Source organism: Rhinatrema bivittatum, chromosome 7, assembly GCF_901001135.1.
Source record: "Rhinatrema bivittatum chromosome 7, aRhiBiv1.1, whole genome shotgun sequence".
NCBI lineage: Eukaryota > Metazoa > Chordata > Amphibia > Gymnophiona > Rhinatrematidae > Rhinatrema > Rhinatrema bivittatum.
The window spans coordinates 101,118,302-101,141,834 of NC_042621.1; the positions used below are offsets into that span (position 1 = coordinate 101,118,302).

The following is a 23,533-nucleotide window of genomic DNA, read 5'->3' on the forward strand; positions in this document are numbered from 1 at the left end:
ATCTCTCCTCTTAAGACACCCCCCCCCCCCCCCGGGGGTTTGGGATTTCGAGGATGTGTGGCATGGAACTGCCGGATAAGGTCTTTGTCCAGGATATTGGCGGCAGGTTCCCAACTGTTCTCCTCGGGTCCAAAACCCTCCCAGGAGAGGAGGTACTCCCACTTTCTACCACTTTTCTTACGTCCAGGACCTCATGGACTTGATATGTGACATCTGCTTCCAATGACAGTGGTTGAGGCTCTGGTGGCTTTTTAGAGAAGCTGGACAGTATCAAGGGTTTTAGTAGAGAAATGTGGAAGGTGTGGATTTTGAGAGAGGGAGGCAGCTGGAGTCTGTAGGTGACAGGACCCAAATGGCAGAGCACAGGAAAGGGGCCAATGTACCTGGGAGAGAAGCGGGCCGAGGGTAGCTTAAGTCAGATGAACCAGGTGATGAGCCACACTTTATCGCTCGGTTTAAACTGAGGTGCTTCCCAATGGTGTGCATCAAAGAACCTCTTTGATCTTTGGGCAGCCTGCTGGAGCAGTTGCTTAGTGCTGTTCCAAAGTTGATGCAGCTCCTGGGCGGTTGACTGTGCTGCTGGAGAGGGCACAGACAAAGGCAGCAGAATTGTATTTTTCTCAAACTTTTATTGCTTTTTGCTTGTTCATGTTATATTATCTTATTTTATTTTATTTTTATTTATTACCTCACCTACTTTGTCTATGCAGACGACATACAAATTCTACTCCCCATAACCAAGTCCATTGAACTCACCATGGAAAGATGGAACAAACTCAGTTCAAAACTATCAAAACTGCTATCCCAACTATCTCTCTGCCTTAACCAAGCCAAAACAGAAATCATTCACATCCATGACGACCGTCCCCCTTCTCCTCTCACGAGCACCCCCTCAAACAACCCTGGGACACCAAACTTATCAAGAACCTCACTCACACCATCCACAAAAAACCTAGGAGTAACAATCGACAGCCAACTCAACTTTAAACGGCACATCTCCAATACAATCAAAGATGGATTTTTCAAGCTTCAAACACTTAAAAAACTCAAACCCCTCCTCCAACCGCACGATTTCCGAACAGTACTTCAATCAATTATTTTCTCAAAACTACTGCAACTCCCTCCTCATTGGACTACCAGAAATCCACATCAAACCCCTCCAAGTCCTACAAAATGCTGCCGCCAGAATTATCACCAACCACAGAAAATCCTCCCACATCACACCCACTCTCAAAGACCTCCACTGGCTGCCCATCACACAAAGAATACAGTATAAAACCCTCACCCTTATACACAAAAAAATAAACAATAGCAAAATGGTCTGGCTAAACAACACTATCCAACCATACACCACACAAAGGAACCTCAGATCCTCCAACACAGGTCTCCTCTCCATCCCAAATCTCAAAAATGCTCACCTCAATGCAACACGCAAACGAGCCATTACAATAGCTGGCCCTACCCTATGGAACTCCCTCCCCACTCATCTCAGACACGAACCCTCACCACAAGTCTTCAAAAAACAGCTAAAAACATGGCTGTTCTTGAAAGCCTTCCCTCCGGATTCCCAACCCCTTCAACTGCATGTTCTTGAAAACCTGCCCACTTGACCCTTACATGTACTACCGCATATCACCCCCCTCACAACCACCCCCTCCTTTTCCCCCCCTATTCCCACCAGAACTAATCGTAACCTTAACCAATTCAAACTGTATATATTGTATATAGGATAGATGCTACAAATTATATTCCCATTCATTTGTATTCATATGTTACAATGTTTTTTACTTCAATAGTTTAATCAATTGTTATCTTGTTAAATGTAAAATAGGGCAGATCTCGCCCTATTCAACCTGTTACCTGGAAACCGATGTGATATCTCGATCGAATGTCGGTATACAAAATAAATAAATAAATAAAATAAATATTATCTCCAATAATTTTTCTTTGGCAACTTGTGAACCGTTTTGGTCAATATCCATTGTGAAAGACGGTATAGAAATGTTTTTAAATAAATAAATAAGCAGAAGTAGTGGTAAAGGCTGATGTCCATAGACCACCTGGAAGGGAGACGAACCAGTGGATGCTGACTGATGAGAGTTCAGGGCAAACTCCGCCCAAGGAAGGAGGTTGGCCCAATCATTCTGCCGTAGATTCACATAGGCCCACAGAAATTGCTTCAAGGTTCTAGTAGTCCTGATTGCCCGTTGGCTTGGGGATGATAAACCGAGGTGAAATCTAACAAGTTGTTGAATTTTTTGCAGAGGGACCTCCAAAAGCAAGCAGTGAATTGGACTCCATGATCTGAGAGGATATGTTTAGGGAGGCCGTGGAGCCGAAACATGTGTCGGATGAATAATTTAGCAAGCTGCAGTGCTGAAGGGAGACCAGGCAGAGCCACGAAGTGGGCCATTTTTGAAAAACGGGCGACGATGACCCAGATGATGTTGTTGCCATTGGAGGCAGGCAAATCCACTATGAAATCCAAGTTGAGCCGCCTCCATCCCCAAACCCCTACCAAAGAGAGAAACTTATTTTTAGGAGGATCACAGATCATCCCCACCCCTTCCTTCATCATTTTGACATTTTTTTCAGTGCCTCTCTGCCGCCTCTCCTCCTAACAATCTATCCAATTAAAAACTCTATAACAATTAAACCTTATATAACAATTAAAACCTTTATTACCCCCCACCTCTCTCGGACCACAAAAATCCTTGCCTGGAGCGAAGTAATCTCTTACCCACTCTTGGTTCTTCCAGCACTGTTCTAAGACAAGGGCTGGAAGCGTAAGCTACTTGCAGCTTGCATTTCCAGCCCCCTTTATGCTGCAGGTAAAAGTATGTGCATTTTTAAAAAGTGCACTTACTTTTACCCATGCTGAAGGGAGCAGCAGTTTTCAAAGGTTATTTTTATGCAAGTAAATATTTATTCATCTAAATCCCTAGAAAATCGCCCTACCCATCACTAATACTTTATATAATCCTTTAAAAATAGCCCATGAAATGGCCAATGAAATAAGGTGCATTATTGTTAGTGCAGGTTTTTACTCCTATTTTAGTGCACATTTTTTTCTCATTATTCCGCAGTAAATTAACCCTGCTGTTTAACAGGGTTTTTAACTCTGAAGTAATGTGCATTAAAGCAGAAATAAAAACCAGCACTAAAATTAGCGCGGGTTTTATTATAAAGTATATAAAAGAATGGGCAACATTCACAGTCATTTCCCAGAAAATTAATTTAAAAATAACAAAAAACTCATTTAATTACATTACATCTTTTATGTCCATGTTTTGAAAATACATTTATTTAATGAATTCAAAAAGGTCGCACTTTTGCTTTCTGTTTATCTGGGTTTGATGACTTTATCCATTGACAAGCAGGGCTGAATTAACGGTGAAAAGTGTGTGACATTATTCACTGGCACCGAATGGGCCTTTCTCTTCTAGTTCATAGAGCTTTTGTTCTACTCAGCATGTGCAGGAGTTCCTGCATGTATGTGCTGCAGCATGAGCCCCTCAATATTTTTTTGTCTGAGGTTCTGTACAGATGTGTACACTCTCTCGCTTGCTCTCTCTCTCTTTTCTCTCTCTCGCTCAATTGTTTGGTACTTCATAGTTTCTCTTTCAAAAGATGTTGATCGCTGATGGCCACAACATTTGCTATAAATGCCTGGGGCCAGTCCATGATGCAGGTAACTACTACGACTGTGGCTGGATGTCACTGAGGTTCTAAACGAGCATGGTCAGGAAGATAGAAGAACTTTGCAGGTTGGTGGAAAACTGGAGTTGTTCCTTCTTTCAGAGTGCGGCTACCATTGTACTCCCTCCATGCCAAGTTGAGCAGGAACTCCTTGAGCAAAGCTCCCTCTTCTGCAGCAACGGTTTCCAGATTCACTGCTCTGCTGGGGTTGAGTAAAGTTTGAAAGCACCTCAAACAAGGGTCTAGGTAGGCCCCACGGAGTTCACTGGCACATAAGAAAAAGAAGTGCCATGCGTTAAGAGTCAGCGGCGCAATCAGCAACACCAATGATGAGGTCAGGGATCAGTACCATCTACTCATTCGGTATCATTGACATCACACCATGCTCCAACTCCCTCGATGCACCAAGCCGCAAAGCCTCATGACCCCCATCGACACATCGACTTTAATTAAGTCAACACAACTGCCTGCTGTGTTGATGGGTTGAGCATCAGATCCATAACGCTACACACCCTGGTGTAGTCAGAGCATCAGTCTGTCCCTGTTGGTGCACTGGTCACTGGATGCATTTGAGGCAGAAATGATCAAGTCCCAGAGGATGATTCACTACATTTACCTCCCTCCATCTTAATGTCCTTGTCTTCAGCTCATCTCCTCATACAAAAACCTCACCTGGAGACACCACAGTGTTTAAAAATCACAAATTTATTGAGGCATGAGAGAGGGAGGATTGGGAAAACAGTCAGACTAATCTGAGTAGGCCCTCCATTTGTACAGGAATTATGGAGAATGGATATAAAGTTGTTTACAAGTATATTTTATACCATAATGGCTACATAGGATGTTTCCTGAATGCTGGTGAAAATTGTGAAGGAAGAAGGTCTATGTTTCAAATTTCCTAAATTCTGGAGGAAATAATAATAGTATTTATTATATTGTTGTAATCCACTTCAAACAAAATTATTTTGGTAATGATGCGGAATAAAAATTATAGTAAATGTTCTTTACTACCAAAGGTGTTTAGAAAATGATAGAAAAATAACATTAAAATACAAAGTCAACAAATATACATCATAAAACTCTCCCCTCAATCATTAAAATACAATACCATCATCAATATCCATTTAAAATCAAGTTTTAGAAACCCATCCCTCCAACTTCTATGGCTTTGTGGAACATACTTTTTAAATTGTCAAAATATTTCTCAACCAAATATTCCCATATCTAACTTACAGGGTCATTCTTTAAACTACGGTGTGCCGTTATCATGTGCGTTAGGGCCTTATCACACACATTGCAGCAGAACAATTTAAATCAGGGGAAGGGGAGGAGTGCAGGAGGGGTTTGGTCAGGGTAATGACTTGGCAGCTCTGCGGGCGGTAATGTTTTTCACATTATTGCCAGCAGTACTGCGGGAAATAACACCACCTTTTCCCATGGCGCTATGGGGGGCGTATGAAGCCGGCTGGGATGCAGCCGGCTTCATACGCCCCCCTCGCCCCTTTTTTTCCCGCTGGCCAATGATGAACCTCGGGGTTAATTATCCGCCCCCCTTTCATAGTAAAAAATAAAAACATCGAAATGTTACTAACAAACTTTCAGTTCATCCCATTTATTTTTAATATGCTTGGGTAAATAACGATGTTTTGAGGCCCTGTTTAAAAATTGCATAGTTTCGATGGGAGGGAAGTTAGAGCTTATACTGCTGATGTCATTCATACAAGGTCATTTTGTAAAGTTTAACATGTGTTTCTCTTTTGACCACATGTAGCAGTTTTATAGTATCAAAAATCTACGACTTATTTCTGTAGTGGCCTTTATTATGATAGTTGAAACTTAAATGACACACATGTATTTGGTTGTAAAATGTTTATTAAAATGTTTACCCAATATTCGCCAACCCCACCTGAATAAGAGTGTGAATGGTTTCGGTGGTGTTTTTGGTCAGGCTAGGGGATACTATTTCTTGGGTAGGGGGAAAATTGGAAAAGGAGAAGGAGGTGGTATCTTGCATTCTTTTGTTTCATTGCCCCAGGAGGTTCGCAAACTTTGTTTGTTTGTTTACTTATGGCATTGCACTCATGTGCTTCATGTACATCTTCCATGTTTGATTGGTTTGATGAGTTGTGATCGAGGGTTCACATGTACTTATTATTCACATGGTTTGGGGCTTCGGAGGGTTTTGGTTACATGTTTATATGCCTCTTCTCTTTCAGTTAAAAATTATTCTGACAAAAAATGTTTACTAAAGTTTAAATTGAAAAAAAAAAGATTGCATAGCTTCATATTAAATGCTCTTTGGTAGAGCATTCCATAGCCATGGTGTGACACAGGAAAATGCTCCGTTTGCATACTTGTTAACTTTGACTCTTTTACTGAGTAAACTATAAAAAGTGCCTCCGTAGATGACCTCAATATCTTTCTAGGAATATATCTGTTCAAACAGTCCTACAAATACCTTGGTCCTTGTCTGTATAATACCTTAAATGTAAGAATTCATATTTTAAATTGAATTTGGTGACTTACCAACAGCCAATGGAGAGACTTTAATAAGGACTAATATGTTTCTTATATTTAATTCCCATCAATGCCCTGGCTGCAGTATTCAGAATCAGTTGAAGATTTATGTGCAGAAAATCTCTTTGAAACTTGGCAGTAAAGTTTGCTTAATAGATATTTGCAAACTTGACTGCTATACGAGTATGTAGTGTTCTAAAATTACCCTCCCTATTGTATATGATATTTATACCTAAAGTCACCCAGTCATCTGATCTCCGTTGAACTAATAAATAATACCTAATGTTCTCTGGTTTTCCTTCAGCCCTATAGAGAAGTCTTCGATTACTTAATAGAAGGCTTCAAAACCTACAAGCCCTTGCTGTCTGCTATAAAGAAAGAATATGAAATTACTTTGGGTAAGACCTTTCATTTGATCAGTATTCATCCTGAACAAACAGTCTGGTACTCTTAATAAAACTGATCAGATAAGAACATAAGAACATGCCATACTGGGTCAGACCAAGGGTCCATCAAGCCCAGCTTCCTGTCTCCAACAGTGGCCAATCCAGACCATAATAACCGGCCCAAATAAGTAAAGTAATTAAACAATATGGGATCAATATTCAAAGCTGGCCATTTAAGTTACCTAGCCAGATATTACTTATTCAGCTAAGTTACAAGGTATATTCAGTGGCACGGTTAGCTGTATAACGTATGCGGCTAAGACTGAATATTGGTTGTTAGCCACATAATTTCTGTGGTTAACTCGCTACACCCTGATCTGCCCACTACATGCCCACAAGTTATATGGTTAACTTTTTAGCTGTATAAGTAACTTATGTGACGTGGCAGCTGCTAAACGTAGGCGCATATTCAGTGAACACTACTTAACCACATAAGCTATACTTATGCGGCTAAATGATGCTGAACGCGCTTTGAATATTGACCTCAACAAGATCAGAGAGAGGTGCTGAACCTTGTAATTCTTTAAATAAATAAGTTAAAATTAAGGAAAAATAAATGATTGTACTCATAGTACATAGTACCATTCCATTTATCTGAAAAGGACAAAGTAAAGGAACATTAAATATTCAACCTTCTAGACAATAAAATACAAATTTTACTAGTTTATTAACCTATAAAAGATAATCATTAAATCAAAGATAATACATTAATCAGTTGACATCAGTACATGGCTGTATGAATATACTGATATCAATGATTAATTAAAGAGAAATTTTTAAGGCCATTTATGCAGATAATTAGTGATTTATGCACGTAAAGGGGCAGATTTTTAAAATTACGCGCAGGGGGTACATTTGTGCGCACTACCTGGTGCGCACAAATGTACACCTGATTTTAAAACTTGTGCGCGTTGCTGCACGCATGTTATAAAATCCGGGGTCGGCGCACAACGGGGTACACACATGTGCACCTTGCACGCGCCAAGCCCTAGGGGAGACCCGGTGGCTTTCCCCGTTCCCTCCAAGGCCGCTCCGAAATCGGAGCGGCCTTGGAGGGAACTTTTTTTTTTTGTTCCCCCCACCTTTCCCTCCCTTCCCCTATCTAACCCCCCCCCCCCCAGCCCTACCTAAATCCCCCCCCCACCTTATTTTGTTGAGTTACGCCTGCCTCTGGCCATGCCCCCGGACCGCCGCCATGCCCCCGGATCGTGGCCCCACCCACGCCCCACCCATTTTTGCAAGCCCCGGGACATACGTGCGTCCCGGGGCTTGCGCATGCCACTGGGCCTATGCAAAATAGGCTCTGCGTGCGCGGGGGGGGGGGGGGTTTAAGGTTTGCACGTGTAACTCTTTTAAAATCCGCCCAAAAATGCCTGGCTGAAAATTACCCTCCCTTAATGTGACTAAAAATATGTGGTTTTACAAACACGTACTTTTAGCTGCATTTAGAAAAGCCATTCCTAAAGGTACATTTAGGTCGGGGAAGAAAATAATACATGTAGATTGCATTGTCAAATTTATGCCTATTATTTGCCATAAATACACACATGTAAAGCCAGTTTACATGTCTGTAGGTAGCAGGCAAGTCTGTGGGAACACCCGAGAGAGATCTATTTGTAATCGATCTAAACAAGAAGGTCTCCAGCTTCCCTCCAGGAGGGGCTCAGACAGCAAACAAGATCAGAGGCCTCTCTTCATTTAGGGAAAGACTTTCTGTATGCATAGCTTTGTTACCTCTGGCTGCAAAGACCATTTATTTATTTATTATTTCACATTTATAAATTGCCATTACATTGATGCTTATGGCAACATACAACATGGATAAAACAGCAAATACTTGGGCCAGATTTTCATAGGCCTACGTGCACTGGGCCTCCGGTATTTTAGAAAGGCCCGGCGACGTGCGTAAAGCCCCGGGACGCGTCTAAGCCCCGGGGCTTTACTAAAGGGGCGATCCGGGGGCGGGGCCAGAGGCCTCCGACACCGGCCATTTGCTGCTGTGTCGGAGGATCGCGTGCCAGCAGGCTGCCGGTGCACGCAACTTGCTCCTGCCCGGAGGCAGGCGCAAAAGGTAGGACAAAGGTCGGGGGGGGGGGGTTAGAGTAGGGCTAGGGGGGGAAAGGTTAGGGCAAGGGGTGGGAAGGTTAGGTTAGGGGATAGGGAACGGGGGAAGGCAGCACGGCTCGGCGCATGCAAGTTGCACAATTGTGCACCCCCTTCTGCGAGCTGACCCTGATTTTATAACTTGCCTGCGCGCGCAAGTTATAAAATTGGGCATATATGAGTACACGCCGGGTAGCACATGCTCATGTACGCCCACGCGCTCCTTTTAAAATCTATACCTTTATAAATAAAATAGGTAGATAAAATATTATAAAAGGTTAGGTTAGGGGATAGGGAACGGGGGAAGGCAGCACGGCTCGGCGCATGCAAGTTGCACAATTGTGCACCCCCTTCTGCGAGCTGACTCCTGATTTTATAACTTGCATGCGCCTGCGCGCAAGTTATAAAATTGGGCATATATGAGTACATGCCGGGTAGCACACGCTCCTTTTAAAATCTATACCTTTATAAATAAAATAGGTAAATAAAATATTATAAAATAACCAATAAAACCATAAATATACTTGATAAATAGGCAAAAATCAATTGGGGAAGTTCTGAATGCATATCCTTTGATATCTCTAGTTGCGAAAACCTTAATAAAACTCAGAAAAGACTAGAGAATTATGATTCTCATAGCTTCTTTTTGGCCAAGACAGACTTGGTTTCCTCTCCTGTGGGACCTATCTGTCATGAGACCAATTCATTTGGAACATTTCCCAATCATAATCAGACAGGACCAGGAATATAAGAAATGCCATGCTGGATCAAGGCCAACTTACTGTCATGAGTACCCAGTAGATTCCAAAAAGTAGATCTGTTTCTCCCAGGACAAGCAGGATGGTAGTCCTCACATATGGGTGACATCATCAGATGGAGCCCTATCACGGAACACTTTTGTCAAAGTTTCTAGAACTTTGACTGGCACACTGAGCATGCCCAGCATGCCACTAACTCTGCAGCCAGCAGGGGTCCCCCTTCAGTCTCTTTTTTTCCGCGCAGCAGTTGCCTCGCGGTTTAGGAGCTCTGTGAGAAATTTCTCACAACTTTCCTCACGGAACTATTTGAAGTTTATCTTCTCGAAAAATCCCTCAGCAGGGTCTCCCATCGTGCTCCGTTCCCTCCGACGCTCAGTAAGTGTTTTTTCTGGTACTTGCGGTTAGTTCCCGGTGGCTTACTGCTTCAGTTCCTGACAGTCACCGACCGCGCGCCTGCCAAAATTTTAACATGGCGACCAGGTTTAGAAAATGTTCCGAGTGTCCGATGACCATGTTCATAACGGACCCGCATGAAGTATGTGTTTTGTGCTTAGGCCCCTCACACGATGTTTGTCAATGCCCTAGTTGTGCACAAATGACTCCCAAAGGCCATCGCGCTCGCCTGGACAAAATGGAGAAGTTGTTTGCTTCAAAACAGACTGCTCCATTGACACCAGTTCAAGTGCCATCGACCGTGGAGGGTCCATCGACCTCGGAGACAATTTGCCAGGAGCACCGTGGACAGGGTGACCGTCTATCACCAACTCCATCGAGGACATTGGCATCATCGTCCTTGGTGCCAGGGAAAGACCGGACCGAGCACCAAGGGAAACATCGACATCATCCCTGACGGCACCGATACCGCAGCAGCACCGATACCGCATCGACTTCCATCGAGCCGCCTGTGAAGAGGGCCCAGGGAGAGGAGCCCCCATACTCCTCTGGACCCGGGACCCCTAGGCGTTCCCCATCGATACCGGTACCATGCACCAAGCCTCCACGGGCCCCCATGGAGGTTCCGGTGATGCCTAGCCTGTCTCCTATCCCGTTTGCTATGCTACCCATGTCAGCTTCCCAGGAGGAATTGGACCACATGGTCCAAGAGGCAGTGCTTAAAGCCTTACGAAGCTTCCAATCACCGCCGGCACAGTCCCCGATACCGACCCCAGAACTGGCTCCCTCGATGGTGGCACCACTCCTCGAGTGCCTCGATATGCTCATCGGTGCCTTATCGACTCCTCTGCCATTGGATATGCTGGCATCGAGTCATCCATCGAGGCCTCAGCAGGTCCTGATTCCAGTACTGGGTTCCTCAGAGGAGGAAGGATCAATTTCCAGCCACATCCCTCCACAGGAACCGTCAATGCCGGACCCCATGCCAGGGCCATCGGAGCTACCGGTACCCAAGCGCACCTCATCTGCCCCAATGCCCTCGATGCCAGCACAGATTCCATCAATCCAATGCTGATGCCATTGATGCCAAGGCCGCATCCATCGATACCTTCCCACCCTCTCAGCTTTCACATGCTTCCTCCAATGGGAGCTCCATCGGGAGAAGGAGAAAGTCTCTATAATCAACGGGGCAATGCATCCTCAGATGATTCGTCATGGACATCTGAGGACTACTCTCAGAGCCTTCACTGCCAGAGGAAAGGCGAAGATCTCCTCCAGAAGACTTCTCCTTTGACAAGTTTTTCAAAGAGATGTCTTATACTATACCTTTTACACTGGTCACAGAGGAAGATGCTCGCCATAAAATGTTGGAGGTCTTACAATTTGTAGATGCTCCAAAAGAAATAATGGCAATACCAGTGCATGAAGATCTTTTGGACCTCATGCACTTCCTATGGGAACATCCAGAGCATTCTTACCCACTGACCATGCGATTACGCTATCCAACCTTGCCAGCTTTATCAGCCGTTGAAAAAGAGCCTCAGCTGACCAGCTACTCAGGTTGCTCGGCCACGTGGCATCTACTGTCCATGTCACCCCTATGGCACGTCTTGCCATGAGAGTAACCCAATGGACTCTGAAATCCCAGTGGGGACAAGCTAATCAGCCACTGTCATCCATGATACACATAACCAGCCAGCTTCATCTGTCCCTTGCCTGGTGGACACACAAAGCCAACTTACAAGTGGGTCTTCCTATCCAGAAACCGGCTCCTTGGGTGACCTTAACTACGGACGCCTCCAACCTAGGTTGGGGAGCCCACGTCCAAGGCATTCAAACTCAAGGGACTTGGACAAAAGCCGAAGCGACCCATCAAATCAACTTTCTGGAGCTTCGAGCGATGCGGTACACCCTTTATGCATTTCAGGATTACCTCTCCAACATAGTTATCCTGATTCAAACAGACAACCAAGTTGCAATGTGGTACCTGAAAAAAACAGGGGGGCAGGGGCTCTTATCTGCTTTGCCAGGAGACGGCACAGATTTGGGCCTAGGCCCTGTCGCATTCCATTCTTCTGCGAGCCACTTATCTAGCGGCGACATTTCCAGCCCCACGAATGGTCTCTGGATTCCTCAGTTGTGAGCAGAATCTTCAACCGGTGGGGTCATCCAACCATCGACCTCTTTGCGTCCAGTCAGAACCACAAAGTGGAAAACTTCAGCTCACTGCACAGGGATCGGCGTGCACCAGCCAGGGATGCCTTCGTCCGTCCCTGGAACAAAGGCCTGCTTTATGCGTATCCTCCGATTCCACTAATAAGCAAGACTCTCATGAAGCTACAACAGGATCGGGGCTTAATGATTCTCATAGCCCCGTACTGGCCGCGCCAAATTTGGTTTCCCATACTTCTCGACCTTTCTGTCCAGGACCCCGTTCGCCTGGGCACGTCGCCCAACCTCATAACACAGAATCACGGCAAGTTACATCACCCGAACCTCCAGGCCCTCTCTCTGACGGCCTGGATATTGAAAGGCTGATACTACAACCACTCAGTCTTTCAAGTGATGTATCTCAAGTCCTAGTAACTTCACGGAAGCCTTCCACACGAAAATCCTACCACTCTAAATGGAAGAGATTTACCTTGTGGTGCACACAAAAGGGCTTGGATCCTTTTTCTTGCCCCACATCGAGTCTGTTGGATTATCTCTGGCACCTCTCGGAATCTGGTCTCTAGACATCATCTATCCGAGTGCAAACTTGCTATGACAGTATGTTACATTTACGTGCATTAACTCCTAATCATTTGCCTTTTCTGATGACAGTTTGAAAACCATTTCTCAGAGCATCACGAGGCACTATTTATCTCTGAAAATGGGCTTTTTGAAAATTGCCTACCCTGTAGATGAGTAAATGTATGTGCATAATTCCACAATGCTCATACTTTTACCCAAATTGTAATGAAGGCATTCCTATCAATGGTTAGATCATGGAAAAACAATTATCCACAGAAAAGGTTGGTGTAAATCTCTGTAGACACCTTTTCCTTAGGCAATTTTCAAAGAGAAAACACACATGCATTTTCACTTAAAAAATTGGTATAAAGACCATAGGTAAAAGGTACAGGACTTTGTGGCTGTGCAGATAGTATAAAAATGTCCCCCTCTCTCTTTTTGAAAGCAAAAGGGAGGGTTTTTTCCCTTGAATTTAAAAGCTAGGATTAAAATAAAGAGGTTAAGTATTGCTAAACTGAATTAAAAGGTAGGGCTTGCCTGGATTTGCTAGCTTTGCAACAAATGGAGCATGCATAAATGAATTTCAAATCAAATATGTACATAACTTACACAAATTATCAACGGGAAAGTAGCTGTATACTTCCCCTTTGAAAATTATCCTGCCAAAACTACCTGTTTACAATTCTAGCTCAAAATTTGTGTGCATACTTTTTGAGGAAATATTCCTGCATATTTTTGAAAATGCAAGAGTATGCTCGTAAGCACAAACCCCTCCACAATCCCACCCATGGGAACATCTCTGCTCGCGGCAGGTAAATAAGCTTGCATGTTGTGTAAGCAATTTTATAACAGAACTTTTCCATGGGTAAAGCACTGGTTTACCTCTGAAAAATGGCTTTCAAGATTACCCTCTGGATAATTTTACCCACATACAGGTTAAAAATACACAGATGGTAATTTTCAAAGACATTTATATGGGTAAGCAGCTTTTACCTGCATACAGGGTAGGACATTTTCAAAGAGCATCTGGGGCTGAAAGGTCAGAAGTTGTCACTATTGGTACAAGACTCCATACTCTCTTCCTTAAGTGGCTGTGAGCACTACCTATGTAAACTTCTCCATCCAGCAGCTCGAAGACCAGGAGCTGCACATGATTCATAAGTCATTGTAAATTACTCACAACTAAAACTATCCTAGTATGAATTTACCTTACTTGCATAGATTTATCCCAAAGTTTAAAGAAGACCTAACATGAAGTTTTTTGTTTAGCCCAACAGAGAGAGAAAATCCGTTCCCTGGAGCCTTTGAAAGTAATGTTGGTTACTCTGTCAGAGAAGTGTGACCATAAGATTCTGTCAATGCAAGACGAAGAGAGAGAGGAAATAAAGTTACTGAAAAAAAATAAAATCCATTTACTTAAATGTATTGACAAAATGAAGGAAGAGAAGATTTCCCTGGAGGCTCAGGTGAGAAAAATTCAGCCGTTTAACCTAAGGTAATCAAGTCCACATATTTTGTTTAACCTTTCCACATCTTACTCCTGGGGGAATTCTGCGCACAAAAACTTAAAATTCTGCAAACTTTATATTGGTCAAAATAACACAATGTACATGACAGTCTTTAAGTAATTACATTTTAAATTAATACAGAAAAAGGTTATTACTTAAAGATGCAGAATTTTAAATATTATGAGCAGAATTTCCTTAGAAATTCATTGTAAGAGTGTCCCACTCGTTCTCCCTACTTCCCTGGCCACTTTGTTCTCTCAGGCCCTAACTCCACCACCTGCCAGTATCTCTCCCCTCCACCTCTAGGCTCAACCCTTTCCACTCTATTGCCAGTCCCAGAGTTTGATCCTGTTCTCAGTACTGCCCCTCAAACAGGCTCCCTCTGGACCTCCCTCTCTCACACACATGCTCCCTCTCTCTAATACACATACACACACCCTTCATACAGGCTCCCTCACTCGTTCGCGCACACACACACACACACACACACACATCCCCTCATGCAGGGCCCTTTTTCTTGCATACACACCCATACAAGCTCCCTTTCTCTCTCACACATACATCCTCACACAGGCTACCTATGTCTCTCTCTCACACACCCTTTCACACAGGCTCTGTCTCACACATACACAATTCCTTCACACAAGCTAGCACCCTCACATAGACACGATCCCTTTTTCATACACACGAGTTCCCAATCTCTCACACATACACACTCCATCACAATCTCGTCATATAGGCTCCCTCTGTCTGAAACCCACACTCAAGTATCCCCCCTGGTCTTACCTCCCATGTTCTCTCTCATACCCTCCTGCTCTATCACTCTCACTCTCCCCCCCCCCCAAACCCCCTCCCCTCATACAGGCTCCCTCTCTCTGAAACCATACTCAAGCATCCCCCCTGCTCTCTTACCTCCCATGCTCTCTCTCACACCCTCCTGCTCTCTCTCACCCTCCCCTCCCCCTCTCCTCTGTCTCTCACACACACACACACACACACACACACACATTCTCTCTCACCGGGGCTTTCCTTCTTCGCCGCTAGTGGAGCTCACTCCATTCACGGCATACGGGGGCCTTCTAGCTTCGCCACAAACGGCGCACTGGGACCTTCATCTTCGCCGTGAACGGAGCGTGTCCATGTAGGCACGGGTATCGGAGGACATGGTGGGCCACCAGTTGTAGCGTTGGAGGAGTGACAGAGTCCGGGCACGTCCCGGATGGCCAGCTAACTTGGAGTTGTGTGCCCAGCGCAACACCTCCCGTAGTCAGTGAGGTACCACCATCTATCCTGCTGAAATGTTTATGGTAGCAGACAGACAGATGTGAGCAGGATCTATGATGTGGCATGGTTCGTCTTGGGTGTCTTCAGGCTCGTAGGAGCAGGATAAGGCGTCCGCTCAGAGGTTTTTCTCCGCAGGATGATAGCGGAGATCGAAATTGAATCAGGAAAAGAACAATGCCCAGCGGGCCTGGCGAGCGTTGAGATGCTGGGCATGTCGGAGATGCTCAAGGTTTTTGTGATCGGTGAAGATTCTAAACTTGAACTGGGCATCCTCTAACCAGGGACGTCACTCTTTGAGGGCGAGCATGATAGCGAGTAGTTCCCAATCCCCTATGCTGGAACCTCAGCAGTGGCAGCAGAGGAGGAGCAAGTATACCAAGTGAAGGAGATCCTAGACGTGAGATACCGTCACAGATGATGGGAATATCTGAATGCTTGGGAGGGCTTCGGGCCCGTCAAAAACACCTGGGAGCCTGCCTCCAAAATATTAGATAAGAACTTACTTTGGCACTTCCATGCCTCCCATCCAGGGAAACCCGGACCTCCTAGGAGGGGGCCTAGAAGGTGGGGTACTGTTGGACACCCCAGCCCTTGAGAAGTCGGGCTGGGTTCTCTCACCTGTGCGGGCAGGAAGTCCTCTCCAGCGTTCCTCTCCGTGACTGCGTCCAAGCACAGTTTGCCACCGTTGTGGCCTGTTCGCGGCGCTTCCGACGCCGCCAAGTCTTCAGTAATCCCGGGGCTAAATTTAAAGAGCCAACGGCAGGAAAGTTCCCCTCAGCCCAGGATGATGACATCAGTCAAGGCAGGTATAAATACCCTGCCTTGCCACTTCCTCTTTACCTTGGCAACAGGTCCAGCTCCTGGTGCATGCGTGTTGTCTGCATCCTGATCCCGCATTCCTGTGATTCTCCTGCTCCCGCTCCAGCTCCAGCCGCAGTCCTAGTTCCAGTTCCTGCCTCCGTCCAGCTCTTCCTCATCTCTGCTTCCTTGGATTGATCTTCTGGCTCCGTCCCTGCTTGTCTCCTGGTTTCTGCTTATCCGCCGCCTGCCCTGATTGTCAGCCTGGTTCTTCTTCTCTGCTTGTCCGCTGCCTGCCCTATCCTCGGCCTGGCCTCCACTTGTTTAGCCTGCTGCCTGCCTCAACTCTCAGTACGTCCGCCCTGTCTCCTGCCTGCCGTCTGAGAGACCTGTGCCTAAGTCCTGCCAACCGCGGCACCCAAAGGCTCAACCTGCGAGGAATGTGGACTGGTATAGATGAAGGTCCTGTTGGGTTCTCTCTCCTGGAACTGCCTCCCAATGATGGGGACCATCAGGGGCCTCCCCTTGGTGGTGTCAACAACCTCATCTTGACTCAAGGGTCCACCTCCCTTACATCTTGCTTAAACAGGACAGCAGTAGTTTCATAAAAAACAATTCAGATCTTCCTAAAGCAGGACACCTGACAGGTTAAAAATAAATAAATAAAAGTTTTATCTGCTTAGGGGGGGGTGAGCATCCATATTCTGGAAGGTGCCCCTGCCAGGCAGAGTGGCAGGACCCCTAGGCTGGCATTCAAGCAGGCAGAGTGAGGAGGAGCAGGGAAGAAGGAGCAGCCGCCACAGGTGCATTTTCTTTGGACAGAAACTGGGATATTGGTAGAAGGCAGAAGTTCTGTTGACCAGCTCTGCCAGACTTGTGTTACTGAGTGATAGATGTTTGGAAGAAGAGAATAAATTGGGGCGGATTTTAAAAGGGTTACGCGCGTAACCCCTTAAAAACTCTCCTGTGCGCGCCAAGCCTATTTTGCATAGGCCCGGCGGCGCGCACAAGCCCTGGGATGCGTGTATGTCCCGGGGGCTTGAAAATGTAGTCGGGGGCATGGGTGGGGCATGGGCAGGGCGGGGCCGGAGCCTCCAGGCACAGCGGCCATTTGCTGCTGTGCCCAGTATCACAGGCCGGCCGTTGGCCGGCACACGCAACCTACGCCTGCCCGGATTCAGGCGCAACTTCTAAGTTAAAGGTAAGGGGGAGGTTTAGGTAGGGCTGGGGGATGGGTTAGGTAGGGGAAGGGAGGGGAAGGTGGGGAGGGCGGAGGGAACGGAGGATGGCTGTGCGGCTCGGCATGCACAAGTGTGTATCCCCTTGCGCCCGCTGACCCCGGATTTTATAACATGCGTGCGGCTGCAGGTGCATGTTATAAAATCGGGCATAGATTTGTGCGCGCCGGGTTGCTTGCACAAATCTACGCCCACACCTAAATCTTAAAATCCGGCCCATTGGTTTTAATTATAAGTGCTTCGGGGCCCTTGTTGAAGGTAAAAAAAAAAAACAGGGTCAGGGCAGCTAACAGTAATAGACCAGGAACACAGTTTAATTTTACCTGTTCTGGTTAGAGAGGAGTGGGAAAATTGTGAAAAAGTGAACGCTGTTTCCCATAAGAAATTCAGGACCAGGAATTTTATGTTATCCTATTAATTAGTTAGAGAATCAGTTTCACCACACTGTTGAACACTCACTAGGAAACTCATAGCGGCAGGAAGATTAACGGTACCAGGGAGGTAGACTTTGTTATTGATTTATTATACCAAACACCAAGTGGTAAACAAATGATGAAGATACAATAAAACAATAAATCACAATATCTTCATTATACAAAATAAATACTATCAATGTGGCCCGTGAGCTGCTCCCTCACCTTCCCGGACACCCCAGCACGACACCGCCTCGGATCTTAGCCACTTGCTGCTCCCTCGCGGCCCGACGCTGCTGTGCGCAGCAGGAGGGGGACATCTCGGTCTTCACTTTTCATGGCAGGAGCCACGCCGGAACCGTCCCTGCGTGGCAGAGGAAGCCACCGCTGTCACTCCTTTCTTCTCAGCCCTGGTGCCGCCGTTGCTGTGCCTCACCTCATGGCAGGAATGCCGCCGACGTTGCCTCTCTGCTCCTGCCTGTCTCGGGCTCTGCATAGGCACGCGCGCCTCTTCTTAATATTTAAAGGGCCAGCAGCGGAAAAAGCCCCGCGGCCCCAACGGATGATATCATCTTCCTGTGCCATTACCAGACCTATAAAAGGGCTCTGCTTGTTCTCCTTGGGCCCTTTGTATCGGATCTTCATGGACATCCATGCTTCCTCTGTCTGTCAAGGTCTTCCTTGGTCCTCACCTGTCCAGATGGCTTCGTGTTCTTCGTTGGATGTTCCTAGATGTTCCTGGTCACCGTGAATGTTCCTGTTTTTTGTCAGAGCTCCTTTGTTGCCTGTCCGTGTTCCTGATGTTCCATGTTGCTGCTGTTACAGTCCTGGTCCCGATGTTCCCATCTCCGGCTCTTTGTCCTGCTTCCAGGTTTCCTGCTCGTCCACCTTTCCTGGCGTGCTACCATCGTGGTCTGTGACCAGCCCATGGGGGGCTGTATAGGGCGCTTCGTGGCACAAGGCCTGTCTTCATGTCTGCAGCGCAAGTATCTGGAAGGCCCTTGCTTTTAATGCCAAGGTCTGTTCCTGAATCTGAGTTCTGAATCCTTGAATCCTGAGTCTTGAATCCTTGAATCCTATTCCTGGTCTTCAGAGTTCCTTGTTCCTGCTTCCGTCCATGCCCTAGACTCAAGCCAGAGCCTGCTCTGCTTCAGCATGGTTGGCGACCAGCCACAGGTGGCTGTGTAGGGCGTGCTGCAGTGAGGTACTCACCCTGTACTAGTGCTGAATCCTGAATCCTCATCTGAATCTTCCAAGTTCCTCGAGCCTTCGTCTGAGTCTTCCAAGTTCCTCATGCCTTGTAAATTCAAATGTCCAAAAATGGTATTTCTTGATAGTCACATTCAAAGGTGAACTGTAAATTCTTATCTTGGAGATTGAGCCATGTTATAAACTCCATAAGATGCGCTTTTGTAGATATCCACATAAAAAAGATGTCATCAATATATCTGTAAGCAAAAGAAAAAGGCAGAGAGTAAATCCATATAAAGAAAGTTGAGTGTAGAAAGATTAATATAGTCCTTACAGATATTATGGTCTTTATGTCTTTATTCAAACAAACTCCTCAATCTTGACTTAATAAATGGATATAGTAAAAAGTTGTTGTCCCCTGACATGGATACTGTGTTTTGCCCCACAGACTGCGTCAGGAGGAACAGAAAGCCAAAATTCATATACCGGTACTTGCTCTTTCTGCAGTCACTCCATATGTCATGCCTATTACAAAAGTACAGTTGACTTGCTACTTCCCAGACATTCACAGCCCTTCTCAACATGGCTGCCTCAGCTTGTCATCTTTCTTTATATGATCAATATATCTGTGCCATGATAAAATACAGGAAAAAAATTAGAGGGATAAAGAAATTGTTCTACAAATTGAACAACATAAAGATTGGCAATGCTCAGAGAGGAAGGAGTATTTGGGATTTTGTAGTTCATTAAGAACTTCCCCCTGTCAGTTCCACTGTATCGAACATAATTTCTAGCCATAACGCATGTGACCATTGCAGCTTTTGCACTCTTAGCATTACTGGAACTCTTTGGATTCTTCCTAGTTCAGAGAAAATTATTCTTTTTTTTTAGCTACAAATTGTCTTTCTTCTTTTGTAGCTTATTTTTTACTGTGCATGTGTCAAAAGATCTACATCATACGTACTAAGCGTTGCATTAGGACGCAACTCACTGAACATAAGAGTTGTAACTATACTCGGAAGATGCAAGTTCCTATTGTTGCGCATTATTTAGAACAGAATCATCTATTTGCAGACCTTAGGTGGGGGATCACTGCATCGAATATAATTTCTGGCCATAATGCATGTGGCCATTGCAGCTTTTGCACTCTTAACATTATTGGAACTCATTGGATTCATCCTAGTTCAGGGAAAATTATAAATTTTGTGGTTTATGTTTTGTGGTTTATGTTTGTGGTTTATGTTTGTTCTGTGCCCATGTCAAAAGAACTACATTGGATGTGCTAAGTGTTGCATTAGGAGTCGACTCACTGAACATAAGAGTTGTATCTATACTTGGAAGATGCAAGCTCCCATTGTAGTGCATTGCGTAGAACAGAATCATCTATTTGTAGACCTTAGTGTTGCAGACAGGATGGTGGACCCTTGGGCTGGCCTGGTGGAGTGCGCTGATAGGAATTGACAGCTCCGTGGAGATGGATCAGGCCGGGAGGCAGAACCATGGCAGAGGCAAAGGTGGAGTCTTCACCGTGGAAGTCCGAGATCCCCCCCGAGCGGAGCCCGTGAGGATCCGGACTGCTGGCATCTGACGTCATCAGGAGGGCTGGCCGGAGTTTCCTGGGGCTGGACCTTTAAAAGGTCCTCCCTTGCGCGTGTGCCCCGGGAAGGGGTGGAGTCTGAATCGGGGCTCGGCGGCGTCTCCCTCATGGAGACGCCGCCGTGGCACGGCATCTCCCAGGCCGTGGAGAGGCCTGGGAGATGCCGTGCCCCATTGCGGCCTGCCACAGGAAAGAGCAGGTAAGGACCCGGTCGCTAGTCTAGCAACTGGGACCACAACAGTACCCCCTCCCTTACGCCCTCTCTTCAAGGGACCCGGGTTTACCAGGATGGTCCAAGTGAAACTGTTGCAGAAGAGATTTGTCAAGGATGTTGTGAGTGGGCTCCGAGGTGTTCTCCTCCGCACCGCAACCTTCCCAAGCCAGCAAGTATTCCCAGCGACGGTTGAAGAAACATACATCAAGGATCTCTCGAACCTGGTATGTAGGGTCATCAGCAGTGGGAGTAGCCGCAGGGTCAGGCGGTCTCCAATGAAATCTGGAAAGGACTACTGGTTTAAGAAGGGAGACATGAAACACATTGTGAATACGTAAAGTAGTAGGCAAGCGTAAGCGATAGGAAACCATTCCAACCCTTTCAGCAATTCGGAATGGCCCGCAGAATTTAGGAGCCAATTTTTTAGAAGGCAACCTAAGATGAATGTTCTTGGTGCTGAGCCAGACTCTGTCTCCTGGGAGGAATACTAGTGCTGGCCGACAATGCCGATTAGCATGCCTTTTAATAGAGCTTGCTGATGCAGTGAGTTTGGTTTGGATGGAATTCCAGAGTCTATGCAATTGCTGAGCAGACAGCTGAGCTGCCGGTGACGGCACGGACACAGACAGTGGTTGCGGTGGTTTAAGTACTTCCCATATACTACTTGAAAAGGTGATTCTCCAGTAGCCGAGTGAATTTGGTTATTGTAGGAAAACTCTGCCCAGGGTAGCAACTCCACCCAGTTGTTCTGTCTGTCATTAGCAAAGGCTCGAAGGAATGTCTTTAAGGAGCAGTTCATGCGCTCAGTTTGACCATTACTCTGGGGTTGAAAAGCGGTGGAGAAACTGTGCTGAACCTCGAACTTCTTGCACAGAGCTTTCCAATAACGGGCTGTAAACTGAGGACCCCGGTCAGAAACAATGTCCTGTGGAAGTCCATGAATGTGAAAGATGTGCTGTGCAAATAGCAGTGCTAACTCTGGTGCAGATGGCAGTTTGGCCAATGGAACAAAATGAGCCATCTTGGAAAAACGGTCCACCGTGACCCAAATGACCTTTTTCCCATTGGACGAAGGCAAATCTACTACAAAGTCCATAGCTATATGAGTCCAAGGTTCAGTAGGTACAGGCAGTGGTTGCAATAACCCCCAAGGTTGACCTATTCGAGGTTTTTGTCTAGCACAGGTGGGGCAGGAACTCACATACGAGCGTACGTCTTGTCTCATGTTTGGCCACTAATAATAGCGGTTCAACAAGTCCAAAGTCCTGTCTCAACCAGTGTGGCCCCCAGACAGGGAATCGTGAGCCCAAATTAAGACCCTCCTCCGGAGACGCTTTGGAACTACTGACCTCCCCAGAGAACTTATGATCACAACGGCTAAGTTGATCCTAGCGGGGTCCAAGATGTATTGAGGATGTTCCTCCTCCTTCTCGAGTTCAGTAGAACGGGACAAGGCATCCGCACAGATATTTTTGGATGCTGGATGGTAGCGAAGAGTAAAATCAAAACGATTCAGTGGGATACTTTACAGATTGTCAAGTGGAGCCCTTTCTGCCTAGCTAACTGTATGAAAGTGCCTAGGACTCCCGCACTTCCGTTGATGCACTTTGCCCTAGGTCCTCCTGCACCTTATGAGGACTTTATGGACGTATTTTCTAAGACCAAGGCCATTTCTTGGCGGCTTTACGGATCTTTCCCTGGATAGACATCCACAAGGAAAGAAGCTGGCAGGCTGAAAATTGCACTGCCGGGAGTGCACTAGGTTCAGGTGAAGGCAAGGGCAGTCGAAGTTGCTTCCCATAGACAACGAGGAAAGGCGAACTTCCAGTAGCAGCATGCATGTGATTATTATACGAGAACTCCGCCCACGGGAGTAGCTTGGCCCAATTATCTTGTCGTTCATTCACGAACGAACGGAGAAAAGTCTTCAAGGTTCGGTTAGTCCGTTCCGTTTGCCCATTACTCTGAGGATGGAACGCAGACGAAAGACTAAGTTGCACATTGAAGCATTTGCAAAGTGCTTTCCAATATCGAGCAGTAAAGTGTTGTCCTCGATCGGAGACTATATCCTGCGGGAGACCGTGGAGTCTAAAGGTATGCTGAGCGAAGAAGTTAGCTAGGTCAGGTGCAGAAGGCAACCTTGGCAAGGGGACAAAGTGCGCCATCTTGGAGAATCGGTCTACTGTCACCCAAATGACCGAATTACCTCCTGGGATGGGAAGGTCCATGACAAAGTCAGTGGAGATGTGTGTCCAAGGCTCCACCGGGATGGGCAATGGTTGCAACAGGCCCCTAAGCCTCCCGATGAGCGGCTTTTGGACGACGCAGGTAGGGCACGAACCCACAAAAGCTTGGATGTCCTGTCTCACCGTCGGCCACCAGTAGAATCGGTTCAACAAGTCTAAGGTCCCTTTACAGCCAGCATGGCCCCCAGTGAGGGAGTCATGGGCCCAGGTGAGAACTGCTCTCCGGGAACGATGTGGAACGACGGTCTTCCCTTGGTAGGACACCAAGGTTGCTGCAAGGCTCACTTTCACAGGATCCAAAATATACTGAGGAGTATAAGGAGTCTCTTTGACCTCAGAGGAGCGCGAGAGTGCGTCGGCTCGAACATTCTTAGAGCCGGGTCGATAGCGTAAGG

General features: G+C 46.2%; 1 protein-coding gene across 1 annotated transcript in view; it reads left to right on the plus strand.

Annotated features, from left to right (window-relative positions):
- TSNAXIP1 (translin associated factor X interacting protein 1) overlaps positions 1 to 23,533 on the plus strand; it is a 265,687-nt gene that overhangs the window by 62,557 nt on the left and 179,597 nt on the right. Inside the window, exons 5-6 of the mRNA XM_029608818.1 lie at positions 6,521 to 6,614; positions 13,919 to 14,115. Of these exons, the coding sequence (XP_029464678.1) occupies positions 6,521 to 6,614; positions 13,919 to 14,115 (291 nt within the window). The remainder of the gene's footprint in view (positions 1 to 6,520; positions 6,615 to 13,918; positions 14,116 to 23,533) is intronic.